Source organism: Lynx rufus, unplaced genomic scaffold, assembly GCF_022079265.1.
Source record: "Lynx rufus isolate CCGP_SWC_20201006 ecotype Redwood Valley unplaced genomic scaffold, mLynRuf1.p SCAF_34, whole genome shotgun sequence".
Classification (NCBI taxonomy): domain Eukaryota; kingdom Metazoa; phylum Chordata; class Mammalia; order Carnivora; family Felidae; genus Lynx; species Lynx rufus.
In genome coordinates this window covers 4,048,295-4,066,570 of record NW_025814850.1, presented here as the reverse complement: position 1 = coordinate 4,066,570, position 18,276 = coordinate 4,048,295, and the positions used below count along the sequence as shown (strand labels likewise).

At 37.0% G+C, this 18,276-nt stretch overlaps 1 protein-coding gene across 1 annotated transcript in view; it reads left to right on the top strand.

Moving 5' to 3' along the window:
- The window catches only part of LOC124522069 (uncharacterized), a 144,216-nt gene that overhangs the window by 25,427 nt on the left and 100,513 nt on the right, over window positions 1-18,276 (top strand). Inside the window, exons 12-23 of the mRNA XM_047093256.1 lie at window positions 1,640-1,693; window positions 2,299-2,412; window positions 2,960-3,013; window positions 4,764-4,868; window positions 7,860-7,913; window positions 8,533-8,637; window positions 9,534-9,587; window positions 10,442-10,546; window positions 14,684-14,737; window positions 15,723-15,827; window positions 16,591-16,644; window positions 18,066-18,170. Of these exons, the coding sequence (XP_046949212.1) occupies window positions 1,640-1,693; window positions 2,299-2,412; window positions 2,960-3,013; window positions 4,764-4,868; window positions 7,860-7,913; window positions 8,533-8,637; window positions 9,534-9,587; window positions 10,442-10,546; window positions 14,684-14,737; window positions 15,723-15,827; window positions 16,591-16,644; window positions 18,066-18,170 (963 nt within the window). The remainder of the gene's footprint in view (window positions 1-1,639; window positions 1,694-2,298; window positions 2,413-2,959; window positions 3,014-4,763; window positions 4,869-7,859; window positions 7,914-8,532; window positions 8,638-9,533; window positions 9,588-10,441; window positions 10,547-14,683; window positions 14,738-15,722; window positions 15,828-16,590; window positions 16,645-18,065; window positions 18,171-18,276) is intronic.

Below are 18,276 nucleotides of genomic sequence, written 5' to 3'. Positions count from 1 at the left end.
TGAGCTCAGAAAGAAAATAAAGTAATATTCTTTCTTGTCATTTTATTAACATATTTCATCAATCTTTTTAATTCTGGATCCAAAGGAATGCTAAAAACATAGTTCTTTGATTAGGACTACAAAAAGTGAGGGAATAGATAAATAATTAGGGGTGAAAATAGCATGAAAAACGGTCTAGAGGAGATGAATACAGAAAAAATCGGAAAATAAAAGAGAAAATGTGGGAGATTAAACATGAGAGGCACATTCCAAAGCCGTATGATAGCACTCATTCATTTTCTCAGAGCGGTCTGCAAACACTCAGGCTATAACATACAGAATTTTGCCTTTTTCTGAAGCTACATAATATCCCACTCCTATTTCAAATTCCATGATCTAACTAAAGGCCACGTTCTCAGGCAGCTCCCTTGAAGCTAGAACTAGAAACACTGAAATACAATTGAAGCTGAATGAGGGCTGAAATGCAGTGGTTCAATGAAAATATTATGCTAAGTGAAAGAAGCCAGTCACAAAAGAGCACGTATTGTATGATTCCATTTATAGGAAATGTCCAGAATAAGCAGATCTGTATGTACTACATATTAATGTTTCCATTTGGATTTTTAGAAATCTTTTCCTCATATAATATACTGACACTTAGTCCTGACACTTTCCCTGACACAGATAGATTAGTGATTGCCTAGGACTGCGGTTGGGGCTGTAGATGGGAACTGCAAATTAATGGTATGAGGTTTCTTTTTTTTATAATGAGGTTTCTTTTGCGGAATATGAAAATGTTCCAAAATTAGATTGCAGTGATAGTTGCAGAATTCAGTCTATATCCTAAAACTGTTCACTTGTATACTTGAAATGGATGAGTTTGTTTGGTATGCAAATTATATCTCAATAAATTGTTTAAAAACGAACATTGGCCTGCTCGGTACTTTTAGAGCCAGAAGATAATAAAGAACAAAAGTGACATGAAGCTTCTATTTACATATTTGTCATCTACAAGTTAGACAAAAAATAATAATGTGTGCAAATGCAATGTCTTAGTTGTTTTTGGTCTAGTAAGGAAAAATGAATCTGAGATCCTATAGAATCCCAAATTTCTATCTTTGTAATATGCTTTCATGTTAATGTCTTTAAATATTGATTTAAAAATATACAGAATCTCTACTTTTAAAATGATCTCAAGCCAATCACTGAAGTGATCATTAATTTACTCATAGGGAATAAAGGAGTAAGAAACTCTGTGTCAAAAAAAAAAAAAGTCAGGAACTACTAAGTATCAGCTTATTACATAAGGAGATCAATTGTGAGAGCCAGGTACAAACATTAATATGTAGCACACAAAAATTGTAAATTCCGTTCCTTGTGCCTGATGTAAACAGTGGAGAGTTTCCCAACGTATAGGAGTCATGAAGCCGACTCTGTGGGAAATGGTGACTTAATTTTATATCTCATCCTTAACTACCAGAGGTTTAATTTTCTGTAGTTCAATGAATCAAAGCTCTAGTAATATTTTAGAACTTCTGGCTCAAGATGAATATAGGATAAAATATTAGAGTATACATATATTGCTTTCTTTTTTAAATTCCATATTGCTAATGAGTGCCGGTGTTATATTTGTATTTGATTTACGTGGCTCTCTTAACAGATAATGGGAAGGTTGAAGTGAAAAAGTTAATGGATGCATTGAAAATGTTTTCTGGTGAGTGGCAAGTTACTATAAAATTGTACTATTTTTAAAATATCTCCTCAACTTCCCCAAACTGTTTATATGTCTTTATATTATGTCTCATTGAATACTTGTTTTCAGAGTCTTATGCTGTATTTATTTGTACAACTTAAATTTTAAAAATACAATGAAAATTCTGTGTCTTGGTAAGAAATCTGGCCCAAATGTTTTTAATAAAGCAATAATACCACTTACCTCACTAATATTCAAATAATCCCATACCTTGATAGGCATATATGAAGAGGAAAATCACATAATTTAGGATCTCCCCAGAATTCTAAGTTCCCCTGCCAAAATTATAAATTTCCATGATTTCCATCATTCTAACTTGCTGGCCAATCTTAAAAGCAAATCTACCCTCTGCTGCATTAGATGCACACAGATCCATCACTAAGAGAGTATGCCTTTTAGGAGATTAAGGACCTGTGTTCTATTTGTGGCCTCCCTGTGATTCTGTGTAGTTGTATGTGTTTCCTTTTACTCGCTCGCTACCTCCGAGCTGAAGGTGATCATTTTTTCATTATCTGGAATCATTAGATTCCAAATTGTCACGCACTGATGTTCCTGTCTTTTGAAAGGAAAAAAGATTGATGCCAACGATCTGCTAAAGGTCCTGGGAGCCATGGGGATCGAGCTCCCTGAAAAGGAACTAGTGAGGCTGAGACAGACCGTGCCTATCGACGGTGAGCCATGTAAGTCTCAGAACAGCCTTTCCGGGGACGTTGGTTTTGGGGGGTCATTGTCAGCAGTTCTAAATTGTTGTCTCTTTGTTTCTCCTAAAAAGTACTGAAAATAATTTTTAAAACAAATTAAGTTTGCTGATGTACAGATTCAATCTGTGAACCCAGCTCTTTAACCATAACCATATTGCCATCAGAGTTGATGCAGGTTGTAATAACACTACCCAGTCACGCCCCTGAGAGGCCTGCATGATAGGAAGGAAACTGAGGGAAGTGAGACACAGGTGAAAAAAAAAAGGGGGGAGGGGACACAAAGAAGTAGTGATTTTTTTTTTCCTGTACAGTATAGTCTTCCCAGCAGTCTTCTTGGTTGCTGAACACTGGGTACATTTTTGTCACAATTTTTTTCCTAAAATAATTTTTATTTGATGAGGAGATAGAACAGATTTCCTAGGGAAAGAGTAAAAAAGATTGCTCCTAGAATTACCCAATCGCCCAAAAACTGTGTGTCCATGTTCTTTTCCTTTGGATATAAATTATGGTTATTCTTTTTTAATAGCTGCTGGAAAGGTGTATAAGAACAGATTGTTGGATGGTGTGAAGTCTGTAAAAGGTATTTAAGAACCATGATTAGCAGAAAAGTCTGCTAAATGTCAACACAAATATCAACACAAACATCTTACCACCAGGTTTTGAGTCATGTCTACATTCCTGTATTTAGATTTTTTTATTTCATTATGTTAAGTATTTTTGCATAATCACCCATGGTATAGTATTGCAAGGGATCCATTCACTCTTGGAGAATATTTCTAAATAGCACCCCCAAAGAATCATTTGAAATCTAATTTATACAACACATAATATACAGAATATCATAGGCAGTTTTTCTGAGCGTTTGCCCAACAACAATACAAAGGATTTTGGAGTGACCTTTAATAATTTTATGGCACAAATCAAGTTATTTTCTTTTTTATTTTATTTATTTATTTATTTATTTTATTTATTTTTAAGGCAGAGGAGACAGAGCATGAGTGGGGATGGGGCAGAGAGAGAGAGGGAGACACAGAACTGGAAGCAGGCTCCAGGCTCTGAGCTGTGAGCACAGAGCCCGACGCGGGGCTCGAACTCACAAACTGTGAGATCATGACCTGAGCCGAAGTCGGACGCCCAACCAGCTGAGCCACCCAGGCGCCCCTCAAGTTATTTTCTATAAAACATTCTTTCCTAAAGACCAGTTAACCACAATAGCAGCAACAGCAAATGTGGAAAAGAAGCATGGTATTGTGGCCAAAATGCTTTTTTACTTCCTCTTCCTGTAGGTCCTTAGAAAAAGAGACCAGAAGGGGAAGTAGGAAGGGAAAGAGGAAAAGGGTAGAAGGTTTGCTGCTATTTAATGAGAGAAGCCTCTTGCAGGTGGCAGGTGGCCTCCTGACATCCCAGATACTTGGAATAATTCCAGTCAGCAACATTCTTGGAGAATTTTGTGGTGAATGTGTTGTTCATGACAGTTTTCTCTTTGAGAGCATTGAATCCATTTTTATAGTCTTTTCATCTTTCATACACTTTTTGTATATTGCAATAGCAGAACATTGATGATCTGAATCTTGAACTATCCCTCTCAGCTGATCCCTTGGCTTTGTTTTGGGGACAGACCTGCACAGTACTCTCTCTGTATTCCCCATGGGGACAGTCCTATCATTGGTATTCTTTTGGCCCCTCTTTTAACAGATGAGTATTACTTAATACTACAAATAGTAACTTTAAACACATAATCACAGCCTGTCACCCAGTAATGCTTCAACCTCAGAATATTTTTTAAGTAGGCTAAATGCCCAATGTGGGGCCTGAACTCACGACACCAAGATCAAGAGTCACACATTCTACTGACTAAGCCAGCCAGGCACCCCCAACCTCAGAACATTTTATCTAAGTTGTTCTTGACATCATTTTCGGTGATTTACTGAGTCAACCTTATATGCCTGTTCACTAATACAAATAAATTGTACCTTTTTCTTTGTTTTTTTATCATACTAAAATGCATGTGAGAAAAAAATTATATATAATCTTTGGAAATCACGTAATATTTTTTTTCATGATTACTTCCTGTTTGTTTCTTTCTTTTTTTTTTTTTTTTTTTTTCAACGTTTATTTATTTTTGGGACAGAGAGAGACAGAGCATGAACGGGGGAGGGGTAGAGAGAGAGGGAGACACAGAATCGGAAACAGGCTCCAGGCTCTGAGCCATCAGCCCAGAGCCTGACGCGGGGCTCGAACTCCCGGACCGCGAGATCGTGACCTGGCTGAAGTCGGACGCTTAACCGACTGCGCCACCCAGGCGCCCCACTTCCTGTTTGTTTCTTAAGGAGGAATGGTTAAAGCCACTAACCTAGACAATGTTCTGGAAAATCTGGGAATTGAACTCACAGAAAAGGAACGTGAAGCTCTGGCAGAAAATCTGCCACTTAGTGGTAAGCATTGTAGATAATAATGAGCCTTAGGAGTTTACATTTATGAGCTTGTGTAAGAGAATGTATATTAACTAGTGATATTTGGTATACCAAAAGAAATTAGAAGCATTTGCAAAGATAGGGATGAACAGTCTTCATTTAAGAACAGATCACGTATTATTTAGGGGAAACTACATTTTTATTTAAAAACAAACCTAATCGGGGAGCCTGGGTGGCGCATTCGGTTAAGCGTCTGACTTCAGCCAGGTCACGATCTCGCGGTCCGTGAGTTCGAGCCCCGCGTCAGGCTCTGGGCTGATGGCTCGGAGCCTGGAGCCTGTTTCCGATTCTGTGTCTCCCTCTCTCTCTGCCCCTCCCCCGATCATGCTCTGTCTCTCTCTGTCCCAAAAATAAATAAACGTTGAAAAAAAAAAATTTAAAAACAAACCTAAAATTATGTCCCGGGTAAATGCAGCAGCAGTTAAATTCTTTCCCCCGTGAAAGTCCAAGGCGAGAGTATCTTTGGGTAATGGACAGTGGCTCTTCTCCATTCAGCGATACAGGGATCCAGGTTCCTTGCCTCTTGGATTCCTTTTTAAGGCCTTGTCATCGTTTCTATCTAATAATGGAATGGAAAGGAGAGCATGAAGGAGAGAGAGTGCACGCGTTATTTCCGCAGCCATTCCTTTGTGGAGAACTGGTCACATGGCTGCGCCTAAATAAATGTGAGGCGGAGGTGGGGCGGTAGAGATGTAGTATCTGTCTGGGCATCCACTTCCATTTATGATTCTATGCTCTGAGAGGAAATCAGAGTATTGGTAGGTAGTTAGCTGCTTTTTGTGTTTTGTTTTGTATTCATTGACAGTTGCCTCAAATATACATGCACCATGTGATTTGAAGCCCAGGAGGCCTTCCCTAAAAAGGCTCCGTGAGACTAGAACTGAAGAAGATAAAACGAAATCAAATCAAAATAAATCAATAAAGGAAAACTGTTTCCTAGTCATCTTCATTGAGGTTAACAGTATATATTTCCAGGTAACAAGCCCAACACCAGATTGCAGCAGATAGTTTTGTTTTGTCCCCAGCTGAGGACTGTTAATGCCTAAAGGAGCCTGTAACCAACCACAACTTAGACAAGCCTTAAGTTCCGCAATGGGGAAACTGGCTCATTAACAGAAAAAAGGTGTAGTCTTAGGCTTCTTTGCTTCTCTTGCACATGCTTGGCTTCTCTGTCACCTGCCCATTCCAGCTTCACGTTCTTCAAGTCGAATCACTTACCTTCTCGTTATGTTTTAAAACATCACTCAGAAATGTTAGAAAGACCTAAGGAACAGGGGTTATGGTTTATGCAGTCAGCTATCCTCTTGAGGCTTTTGGTTTATAGATTTGTGGAATTGTAGGCCTTCCTTTATTTTGCTTTGGGGAATGGTGGTGTGCAACCAGTGAGGTTAGTTGGACAGAGCCGTGATCTCAAGAGAGCCATGCTTGGGGTTTAGTGCTCTGATTTGGCCATCAAGAGGGTCTTCATAATTTGCTTTTAAATTTTTTGATGTTTATTTATTTTGGAGACTGAGAGAGACAGAGCGTGAGCAGGGGAGGGGCAGAGAGAGAGGGAGACCCAGAATCTGAAGTAGGCTCCAGGCTCCGAGCTGTCAGCACAGAGCCCGATGCAGGGCTCGAACCCACGGATCGTGAGATCGTGACCTGAGCTGAAGTTGGACGCTTAACCGACTGAGCTGCCCAAGTGCCACAAGAGAGTCTTCACAATTTTATCTTTGAATTTGTGTTTCCTAATTGAAGTCTGATGGGAAACTAGAGCATGGCTAGGGCTTGGCACCCTGGCTCAGGCATGTGACTGCCCCTGCCATTTAGTCCCCAGGATGTATTCTGGATCAACCACTCCACAGCCTCTGGTATGGCCAACCTCCCTTTCACCACCATGCCTGGCAACATCTGCATCCCCTGACCCCAGCAGGGACCTGGGCATGGTTGCAGGGAGGGCTGGCATTGGCAACCTGTACCTGAAGCATGGCAGCAGCAGTCCCCACTCTGGGCTGGCAGGGTCAAGCCTGTTCCTCATCCCCTTCCAGGTATCTAGTGTGTCCCCACGTCAAGGCTGCATTACTCTTGGGAGTCGCCTGTCCATAGTGAGTTGAGGCAACCAGTGCATAGGAAAGTGAGACACGTGACTCAATTTTCAGATGTGTGGTTCTGGCGGCAGGAGGAAGGAAGGAAGTCTGCTGCTAGTGAGCCTCGTGCATGCTGAGTAATGGGACCACCCAGGGTGCCTGTGAGGTTCTGCACTCAACCCTAGAAGATGCCATGCCTGTGACAGTGCAACATTTACCAGCTGACTTATAAACAAAAACTAAAACAAAAACACCACGATGACAGTTTGGGAACAAGACTGTGGAAGAAAAAAAAAGCAAAGTTTTTTTTCCTGATTTTTGAACAAGGGGTCCCACGTTTTCATTTTGTACTTGGCCCAGTAAATAAAGTAGCTGGTCTTAGGGGGTTGATCAATCCTTCCTGATATTGGAACAATGCCATATTGCTATAACTCTCTAGCTTTAGCTAATGATTTCTTTTTTCCCAAACATAGAAAGGTAGAAACGTTTACCCAAACTTTATGCATGTGCTGGTAACAAAAGATTGAGAACACATAACCAGCCATTCCAAGTTAATAGTTGAAATAACTAAAGAAAAGTATTAGTAAAAGATAGAACATGAAAAATGTTCTCAACATCAATCATGGGAAGAACCTTGCGTTTGCATCAGAAGGGCTATCAGAGACCAAACAACAACATACTTAGCCTACTGTAACATTCCTGCAAGCATAAGACAGAGAAAGCTTTCTTGGGTTAACCCTCTATCTACCATAGAATGAATTCTTTGCAATCCATTGCATAGAAGTTTTTGGCTGGTGAGATTAAATTGTGGGGAGAATCTCTATTTCTTAATTTAGCTCCTTTATCTTTTTATAATATTGCCAAATTATGGTATTTCTTACAGCTAATGGGAAGACTGAGCTCAAAAAATTGATGGAAGCAGTGGAAACTATTACAGGTTAATTAGAAGTTTCTACAAATCTAATGTCTTTATTCTTTAGCTAATTTATATTTTTATGTAGAACCATCATTTTTACATTCCCTTTTGTATTCTATTCTACCCATTTTTCTTCTATATTGATGAATATCTGCATACAGTTGCCCAGAATTACACATTAGAACATTTGCATTTTAGCACTAATTTTTCTGTGTGAATTTATAGTAGCAAATTTCTTAGTTTCTGGAATATTTGCCAAGAATAGTCACTATTCTTGATTTTGAAAGCCTAAATTTGAATTAGCATAGCTAATGATACAGCAAACTTTCACAGAGATAAAATTCTGTTATCATTAAGAGATTAGGGGAGAGATAATATCCTTACAAAATAAATGGATCTTATGCCTACAGTGTCCTAATTTGTATTATATAAACTGCATCAGTATGTCTATTACTTTACTAAGCGTAAGAGAGAAATTCTATTTCTACCCCCAATTAATGACAGTGGCGAACAGTTAACATATTGTGTGTGTTTGCTCATTCAGCTATTGTAGCTGAAGCTGTAAAGGGTCAACAGGTTTGGGGGGGCTGTGGTTAGGCCCTTCTCTCTACTAATCTGTGACCATTTTGTTATGTTGAAGGGGGAGAGGTTGATGTCAGTGATGTAGGAGATGTTCTGGAAAACATGGGAGTAACTGTCACAGATAAGGAATGTGTAGAGCTCGTAAAACACCTGCCAGTTAATGGTAAGCATTTAAAATATTAATATGGTCTTGAAGGAAGCACACATTTCTTATTTTGTTTATGAGAACTTCTGTATACTTTCTGATAGCATAGAAAAGATGCTTTCAAAAACTACTTAGTATGAATGATTTCACTCATGTAATTGTGTATCTTCACATACTGATAGATAATATGTAGGTATATTCTAGGTTGTTAACATGAATCATCTAGGGACTTGTGGCTGCACCATAGACTGAGAAGGAAGAAGTAGAAAAAGGCACTTAAACAAAAACAAAGACCGAAAAAGTACAGCCATTGTGATATGGTTCAAGTTATACACTTATGTATGCAAATAATTTTTTAAAAAAATGAATGGTACGTTTTCACCTTAAGAGGATGCTATCTAATGGTAGAACATCAGTAACTGTAAGCTGAGTGTATATGGGGATTCATTGTTTCCATTCTACTTTTGTATATATTTAAAATTCTTTACAATAAAAACATTTCAAGAGAAGATTTTTAAGAAGGAATTCCATTAATTTTTAGTTGGAAATCAGTTGCTGCTTTATTCACAACCTGCCATCAGGGCTAAGAAGTACCTTTTGTAGTTGTGGTTCTATAGATGGGGAATTGTAAAAGTTACACTGGGTGCTAACTAGGTGAGAGAACAGAAAAGGACATTAGAGAGCTGAAAAGGAATTTAAAAAAAGCACTAAGATTACAAGATTAACAGGCTTAAGTGTCAATAATTGAATAGAGTGGATACATTGGTGGCTATTTCATTTTTAAAAATTTGAAAGTAAATTGGAAATTTTCTAGAGAAAATTACAAATCCTCCTTACATTAAATAATGACTTGCTGCCTTGGTGAATCTCCACGTCACTTACTTGTGTATGACCTGATTTATGTTTCCACGTAGCTAAAGGAAAAGTCTACAAGAATAGGTTACTGGATGGTTTGAAGTCTCTTAATGGTAAGTGAGCAGCATAATACAAAGCCAGATGATTCTAAGAGACACATTATACTATCTCCTAGATATCCAATTGTGAACTTCACTAACCTCCTTAAATACTGATATCATTCCTAGCTTCTGATATAGACCTGTGAGCAAATTATCTCCATATAGAAATTTAAATAAATTTTACATAAGAGAAAATAAAGTCTGTGTCAGAACAGTAAAATTAAAGGGAAAATATTTGGGGAATTTGATTAGGCGTTGAGACAATAAAATAAACACAAATGAGCCCACTTATTAGTGAGAAGATAAAATAATGTTTTTCATTACTATGAATTATTAAATAGTAATGCAGGCCCTTTTAAAGCTTATGCTTTGTAAACCTGTCCCCATGATCCCACTAAAGAAAGAGGTTCTTTTTAAAGAGCTATTATCTATTATTATCTATTATTGACCCGCTTTGTACTATAGACACTTGATGTTCCTGCTGAAAATAACGTTAGTATATGTCAACAATTTGATGTATTTGCTAAAACAAGTCAACTGTCATGCTATATATGAGCCTATTTAAGTTATTTAAATCCAAAAACTATACAGCATGTTAATTGACTATAATAAAATGCATTTTGGACAATTAGTTCAAGATTTCAGTTTTTTTTTTTTTCTGCAGACGGAACTTTCTAAGAACTAAAATCCCCCAAACAAAAATTTTAGAAAAAGATCCCTTGCCTGCAAAAGAAAAATATTTCTGACAGGGGACACCCTTTATATTTCCACCTACACTACAGCCATGTGGGCCCATAGGTTATTTAAATATATAAACTGTATTTTTCTTTCCTTTGGCTATTTCTTGACCATTTTGCTTTTCTAAGGAGGGATTGTTAATGCCAATAAACTTGATTCAGTTTTGAAAACCATGGGATGGAAACTCACAGAAGACGAAATTAAGGATCTCAAATGCAACCTGCCCACTGATGGTAAGCATTGAAAATATTTTTAAGTTCTTTGGGAAAAATCTTACCATGATGATTAGATTCCCAGCTCATTGTTCTTTATGGATCTTGGTTATGGGATTGAAGAAGTTCTACCTTTTTCCATTATTCTTCTTCTCACATCTGAAGAAGGCATTGAAGAATAACCCCTTCTTGGGGGCTGGGGCAACTTTCTTAGTGTACTTCCGATTTGTAGAGGGCAGGAACCCCACTTTGAGTCATGAACAGAGTACCTTTTAGTTTAAGTTTTATACTAAAATAGGGTTGACTTTTTATCTGATTGATGACGACTTGCTTAATGTGCCAATAGTTACATCTACAATTCTTTTTGAGATGTGCTTCTCATTAGATTTAATTGTAGATCCCTTGAGTTTTATCAGACTTCCCTGGGGAGAAGCACAACCTAAGATGCTTGTTCCTGAATTATTTTTTCAAATTTGGAGGATTTACTAGGCGCCATGTTAATCAAATCAGAGGTTTCAACAAAAGGAATGATGATCACACTCTTCATATTGTCTTTGCCAGAAGCCTTAGTTTTGAATGCCCTTGGTCACTAAAAGAAATTCCAGGTGTTATCTTCTATTTGTAGAAGATGAGAACTAGTTCATTTTTTGTGCCATGTCGCACCCAGAATCTCTGGATTCTCTCTGTTCTCCTTTATCCTTGCTTGCTAGCCAGCCAGTTGTTTTCTGGGTTCATTTCTTTTTGTAGTAACTTGTCCGTTGCTGCCAATATCAACCAGATACTCTAGTAACACTGTATTTCCTAGCTTCTTCTTCTTCTTTTTTTTTAAAGTTTATTTATTTATTTTTGAGAGAAAGAGAGAGAGGGAGTGGAGGAGGGATGCAGAGAGGGGGAGAGAAAGAGAGAATCCCAAGCAGGCTTCCGCATGGAGCCCGATGTGGGGCTCGAACCCACAAACTGTGAGATCATGACCTGAGCCAAAACCAAGAATTGGAGGCTTACATGACTGAGTTACTCAGGCGCCCCACCCAGCTTCTTCTTTTAAAGTACAAGCATATTCAGTACATTTTCTGCCTTCTAAGTTGTTGAAATTGCTAAACTCGCCAACACCATTGCAAGGCATGGGTTCATTCCAGCCTCCAGTAACAATTTCTTCACCAAACACTTCCAGCACCAGAGCCAATGCCACATAGTTTTGGTGTTTTTGCTACTACTTTTGTTGTTGCTAAGACAGCAACACACTTGTGGTTCCAGTTCCTTTTTTTTTAAGTTTCTTTATTTTGAGAGAGACAGAGATGGCCTAAGCAGGGGAGGGGCAGAGTAAGAGGGAGAGAGAGAGAGACAGAGAAACCCAAGGAGGCTCCTCAGTGTCAGTGCAGAGCCCAACACTGTGCTCGAACTCATGAACTGTGAGATCATGACCTGAGCTGAAACCAAGAGTCAGACGCTCAACCGACTGAGCCACCCAGGCGCCCTGTGGTTCCAGTTCCTATTATCAGCTAGCTATGCTGCAATAGCAACAAACAACCCCCAAATCTCAGTGGCAACAGAGTTTTTTTGCATGACACTCAATATTAGACACTGCCCATAGGTTGGCTGTCCATCTGTTCTCTACTATAGCACATAGGATGCAAGAACAGTCCCTGTCTGGACAGTGTCACTTTTGTAACAGGAAAAAGGGAGATGATGGAGCCATGTGATAGTTCTTAAAGTTTCTACTCAGAAGAGACTCAAATATTTCATTTGACAAAGCAAATTGCATGATATCATTGGGAACAGAAGTATAATCCTCCCATAAGACAGACTTGATACAGAGGGGAAGAGAATATTTGAACAAACAAGATATATTCTCTTAAAACAATATATCTGAAAATGCAAGGAAAAGCAATTTATACCCATTTTGATGCATTTTAAAATTGATTCCATAATTACAGAACATCTAGTCAATTTAATATATGGAGCCATCAAAAGAACCAGTCAGCTCTATTCTTATATACAAATATATGCATAGAATATCTCTAAAAAAGATACACAAAAAATGTCAATGTTTGTTCCTTAGAAGGAAGAGAATTCTGACAATGGAGATGTTTATAAAGGAGATATATTTTTCACTGGATTCTTATTGGTAACATTTGAGTTATGTAATTTATGCTTATGCTGCCTAGTAAGAATAAATTGATTTAGAAACATATTATGCTAAAAGCATGATTCACAAAAGGAAAAAATTGATAAATTGTACTTCATTAAAATTAAAAGCTTTTATTCTGGAAAGCTGTGTGGAGATGGTGGAAGACAACCTACGGTCTGGGAGAAAATATTTGCAAATGATACATCTGACAAAGCAGCAGCATCTATGGCATTTAAAGAACACGCAAAACTCAGCAATATAGGGGCATCTGGTGGTCCAGTCAGTTGAACGTCTGACTTTGGCTGAGCCTCGTCTTGGGCTCTATGCTGACCACTCAGAGCCCGGAGCCTGCTTCAGACTCTGTGTCTTCCTCTCTCTCTGCCCCTCCCCCTCTCGTGCTCTGTCTTTCTCTCTCTCTCTCTCTCAAAAATAAACATTAAAAGTTGTTTTTTTTTTTTTTGATTTGAGAAAACCTCAGCAATATAAAATACAAACAAACCAATAAGAAGATGGGGAAAATATATGAAACTATATGAATGAAAATACATTGCACCAAAGAGGATATACAGGTGTCAGATAAACACATGAAGAGATGCGTGACGTCATTAGGTATTAAGGAAGTGCCATTTGAAACTGCAATGAGATATCATTGCATACCTATCAGAATAGCTAAAATAAAAAATAATGACAACACCAAATGTTGATGAGGATGCTAGAGAAACCAGACCACTCATACTTGGTAGTGGGAATGTAGTGATACAATCACTATAGAAAAAGTACCAGTTTCTTACAAAACTAAGCATAGAGCTACCGTAGCAATTACACCTTTGAAACTTAGGTTCGCACAAAATCTGTACGTGAACGTAAGAGCCAAAAACTGGAATCAGCCCAAGTCTCCTTCAACAGGTAAATGGCTAAACAAACTTGTGGTACATACATATTATGGAATACTATTATTCATCAGTAAAAGTACACTATCTGATTCATGCAACATCTTGGACAAATTTCCAGATAGTTATCCAGAGCTAAAAAAGCCAACCTCAGAGCTTACATACTGTAAGATCTTTACATATCATTTTTGAAATAACAAAATTTTAGAAATGGAGGACAGATTAGAGCTTGCCTGGATTTAGAGATAGGGGATTGGTGGAGGCAGAAGGAGGTGGATGTGGTTATAATAGGGTCCTTGTGGGACTGGAACTGTTCAGTATCTTGACTGGCAGTGCATACATGAACCTACACAGGTAATAAAATTGTCTGGAATTTAATAATACAGAGACATACACATGAGTACAAGTAACACTAAGGAAATCTAAATAACATCGGTGGATTGTATCAATGCCAGTATTCTGTTTTTGGTATTATTCTATGGCTTTGTAAGTCTTATCATTAAGGGAAGCTGGGCAAAAATGTACAAGGCATCTCTCTCTATTTTTTCTACTAACTTCATATGCATCTACAATTACCCAAATAAAATTTTCAAAAAAAAATTAAATTGGAAATAAAATCTGTTAGTGTGATAACTGCCCCCCCCAATTGCTAATATAAAGGATTTGTCTTCAAAGTGCTTAATAATTTATCTTGTAATCCAAATGGAGGAAATAAATCTTTCTGGGTCTGTTAAAACATCAGGGAATATTGAATGAGAACACATTACCTGAGAAAATCACTGCTGAAACCCAAGTTTAAACATTTTTGAATAGCATGTACCAAACATAAACCCATTGTCATGGCCTGATAGAAATAAGAAAGTTCATGAAAGTCTTAGAGCTAAAAAGTAGACCCTGGACAGTAAGTGGCTTTTGAATCTTATCCCTTGACTATTGTAGGTTTGATTTTTTATAGAAGAATTAAGTCATAGTTGTATTGTTGACGTTATATTTTTCATATTTAACTTCTTTACACTCATTCTCAAGAAGTGGGTAGAAGTAGAGAATATTATTAGTACGAAAGTGTTGCTGGAATATTTTCCTCTCCTATTATTTGTGTGTTTCACTGTCTCTTTTTATTATTTGCATTTCTTCTTACAGTATATGGGAGAACTACAATGAAAAAGTTGTGTAGTGGATTAAAAGCTTTTACAGGTCAGTGGGAAGTTATATAAAACCAAGATCTGCAGACTTTATGTAGTAGTATAGTTTTAAATAATATTTTTTACCATTCTATTGCTGATTTGTAAATTGTAGCTTTCAACCTTTTCTAATGAAACATTTGCTCCTAATGTCCCATGGTTTACCTTTATATATAGTAATTAAAAGCCTATAATTTACTAATAACTTCTGAACTTTCTGGAGTTTTTATACTAATAATACTCACTTCAACATTATTAATAGATTCCCAAATCAGAGTATATCAAGCAACAGCAAAATAAAGCTTTTTTTTTTTTTTCCATTCTTGGAACTGGAAAGAATTATGCTGAGTGAAATAAGTCAGAGGAGGACAGGTATCATATGTTTTCACTCATATGTGGATCTTGAGAAACTGAACAGAAGATGATGGGGGGAGGGAAGGGAAGAAAATTGTTACAAACAGAGAGAGAGGGAGGCAAACCACAAGAGACTCTTAAATACAGAGAGCAAACTAAGGGTGGATGAAGGGGTGGGGGAGAGGGGAAAATAGGTGATGGGCATTGAGGAGGGCACTTGTTGGGATGAGCACTGAGTGTTGTCTGTAAGCCAATTTGACAATAGATTATATTCATTAAAAAAGCTTATTTATTGTCAGTATCAAGAGCAAATAACATATTTCAGAAAAAAAAATTAAAATATATAGTATTCTCTGGTAAGATGGATAAATGAATTAATGTTGATATTTCATTAATCAGACAGTTATTTAGGTAAAATCTATTCTCTTCTACTTTGACTTCTTGTCAGATTAAGAAATCATACTTTTCAGTATTTTTAAGCAAATTTGATATATGACCCTTCTCAATTCTGTATGGATGTATATATCTTATTATATCTTTGAACTTCCTCAAGTTAGGAAGAAACATGCTTAACGGTATTAAATTATTACTTGAAATAATTACTCTATAAAATTCTTGAATGATCACGTTTCATATTTTCAAAGGAAAAAATATTAATGTGCAACATCTGTCAGATTTTGTGAGGAACATGGGTATTGAGCTAACAGATAAAGAACAAAAGAGGCTGCTAAAGAAGCTTCCAGTTGACGGTAAGCCATAAAGATACTTTAGTAGCCTTCTAGAATACTTAGCTTTATGGTACCATGGGAGAAGTTTTCAAAGTTCTCTTTAGGGGCGCCTGGGTGGCTCAGTCGGTTGAACGTCCAACTCTCGATTTTGGCTCAGGTCATGATCTCACAGTTCGTGAGACTGAGCCCTGTGCCAGGCTCTGTGCTGGCAGCATGGAGCCTGCTTGAGATTCTTTCTCTCTTTCTCCCTAGCTCTCTCCGCCCATCTCCCACTCACTCTCTCTCTCTCTAAATATATAAACTTAATTTTTTTTAATTTCTCTTCTAGCATTTAAAATATATATATATATTTAAAGTAATTAGAAAAGGCAGATTTTAAGTTATATCTATCAATCTATATATCTCTATCTCTCTATATAATACCCAGGCCACCAGGGGCAAAATAAATGCTGTCATGTCATGCCCTCTAGCCAATGACAAAACTATTAGAAAAAAAAAATGAAGGAATGTGATTAGGGGAGAGAATTTTAGAAGAATTGGACAAGAGAAATCAAAGGATAAAGAAACCAGCATAGAGAGACTGTCAACTGTTCTGTCAGGGGTTTAGAATGGCATAATTGTCACTATTGTATCCCGTCTCATTTTTTTGTTGTTATTCGAGGATGAATAAGAACATATTTACTCAGTAAATGAAAACTCTCCCTGAAATTCTGAAGTATATGTATTATGTTTCTGAGCATCTATAGAATGCTTTGTCTGACATAGAGTGTGATTTGCATTGTAGCTTCTGGGAAGATCTATCAAAATAGATTGTTGGATGGTCTGAAGTCTTTCAAAGGTGAGTTAATGAGCAGTTTGAGATTTAACATTTTAATTTATATCATTAGAGCTTTACCCACGCCATCCTTTTATGAACTGGTTTTTAAATGTAGTTTCTTTATTTTAAAAGAGGTATTTTGTGATGAGTTTTTTTAAATCTTTGTAGGTCCCACATTTTCTTGTATTTTTCATAACTTAATCTTGAAAGTGTAAATTGAATTCTAGGTAGATAAAACAAAACATGAAGAGAATGATAGGTAGTCTGAAAATTAGTTAAGCAAAGAAAATAAAAATAGTTTCTATTGTTAGAAATATTGGACATTGTTTCCTGATAGAATCCAAATCATAAATTAATGTTCATTATAATTCCTCTAAAAAGAATGTGTTTTTAGTGAGATTCAGTTAAGACAGAAAAAAAATGTAGGCAAAGGTACCAACTTGTGCCTAGGATTTGTTTTGGTTTTGCTTTCCCTCCTAGTGCTTAGTCCAAAAGAAGAGAAGAACATAAAGAGAATGAAGAAATGACTTAAAAGCTCTGCCACTTGGTACCTATTGAGAGGAGTCACCTGTCAAAAGAAGAGTGCCTCTTGGCATTCCTAGGCCCTCCAGAAGAGTGGGAGCAGGATTATTTTTTAATTTAATGTGGAAGTTGTCCACCATGCTGCCCATTTGATAGCATCTTGCTATGTGTCTTTATCAACTAAATCGTCACCTTAAAAATGAGGCAATCATAGCCAGATACTTGTCGGCCTCCCTGTCGTTCTCTTTCCCTATCTATCTAGTTTTTCTAGTCTCTAGGCCTCCTGTTTTACAATTTTAAAAATAAATTTTCCTTTCCATGCACTCTGAGCCTCAGCTCCTGCTTCAGCTTCAGAACATTTTTAACTAAATTTTTAACATTTTAACTAAAACCCTCTGTAAACTACCATGCTAGGTAGTTTACAAGATAATTATCTATTCTTTTTAACTAATACAAATAGTTTTCTATCTTAAAATATTCACCAAAAAATCGGTGTTCATAAACTGTTTTCACAGTATGGATAAACCAGGCGTAAAGTAATTGTCAAGTTCCAGTGGAAAGCAGTACAAGTTTTTTGGCAACCGAGAGTTTTTTTTCAAAATCCTTCTCTACTGCAAATTCAATTAGTTGTCTTTAGCTTAAGTTGCAAAATCCCTTCATAAATTATTTCTTGTCCATAGTTTCATCAAGGCAAAGCTTAAGGCTCTTTAACACGATGTTAAAATAGAGTTTGGTACTCACGTTTCAAAGCAATGTTAATAGTACTGAAAAGGATTCTATTTTTCCTTATTCCTAGTGTTTTCATATTAATAGTAAAAACATTTTCAATATAATAGTAACAGAGCACTGATAGATTTCTAGTATTTAATGTTCTTTCATATTTTAATATTTTTTGTCATTCTTTATGTCTCTTTCCTAAGGAGGGAAGGTTGAAAGAAGTAAAGTCAATACTGTTCTAGAAAACATGGGAATCGTGCTCACAGGAGAGGAGCTTCAAAGTCTAACAGATAACCTACCCGTTAACGGTAAGCACTGTGGTTATTTCTCTGCGTTTCTGCAGAGCTTTGCCTGTGAATGTGCATATGAGAATTTTTGAAATTGGGATTATTTGATGCTGAAAGGAAATGTATC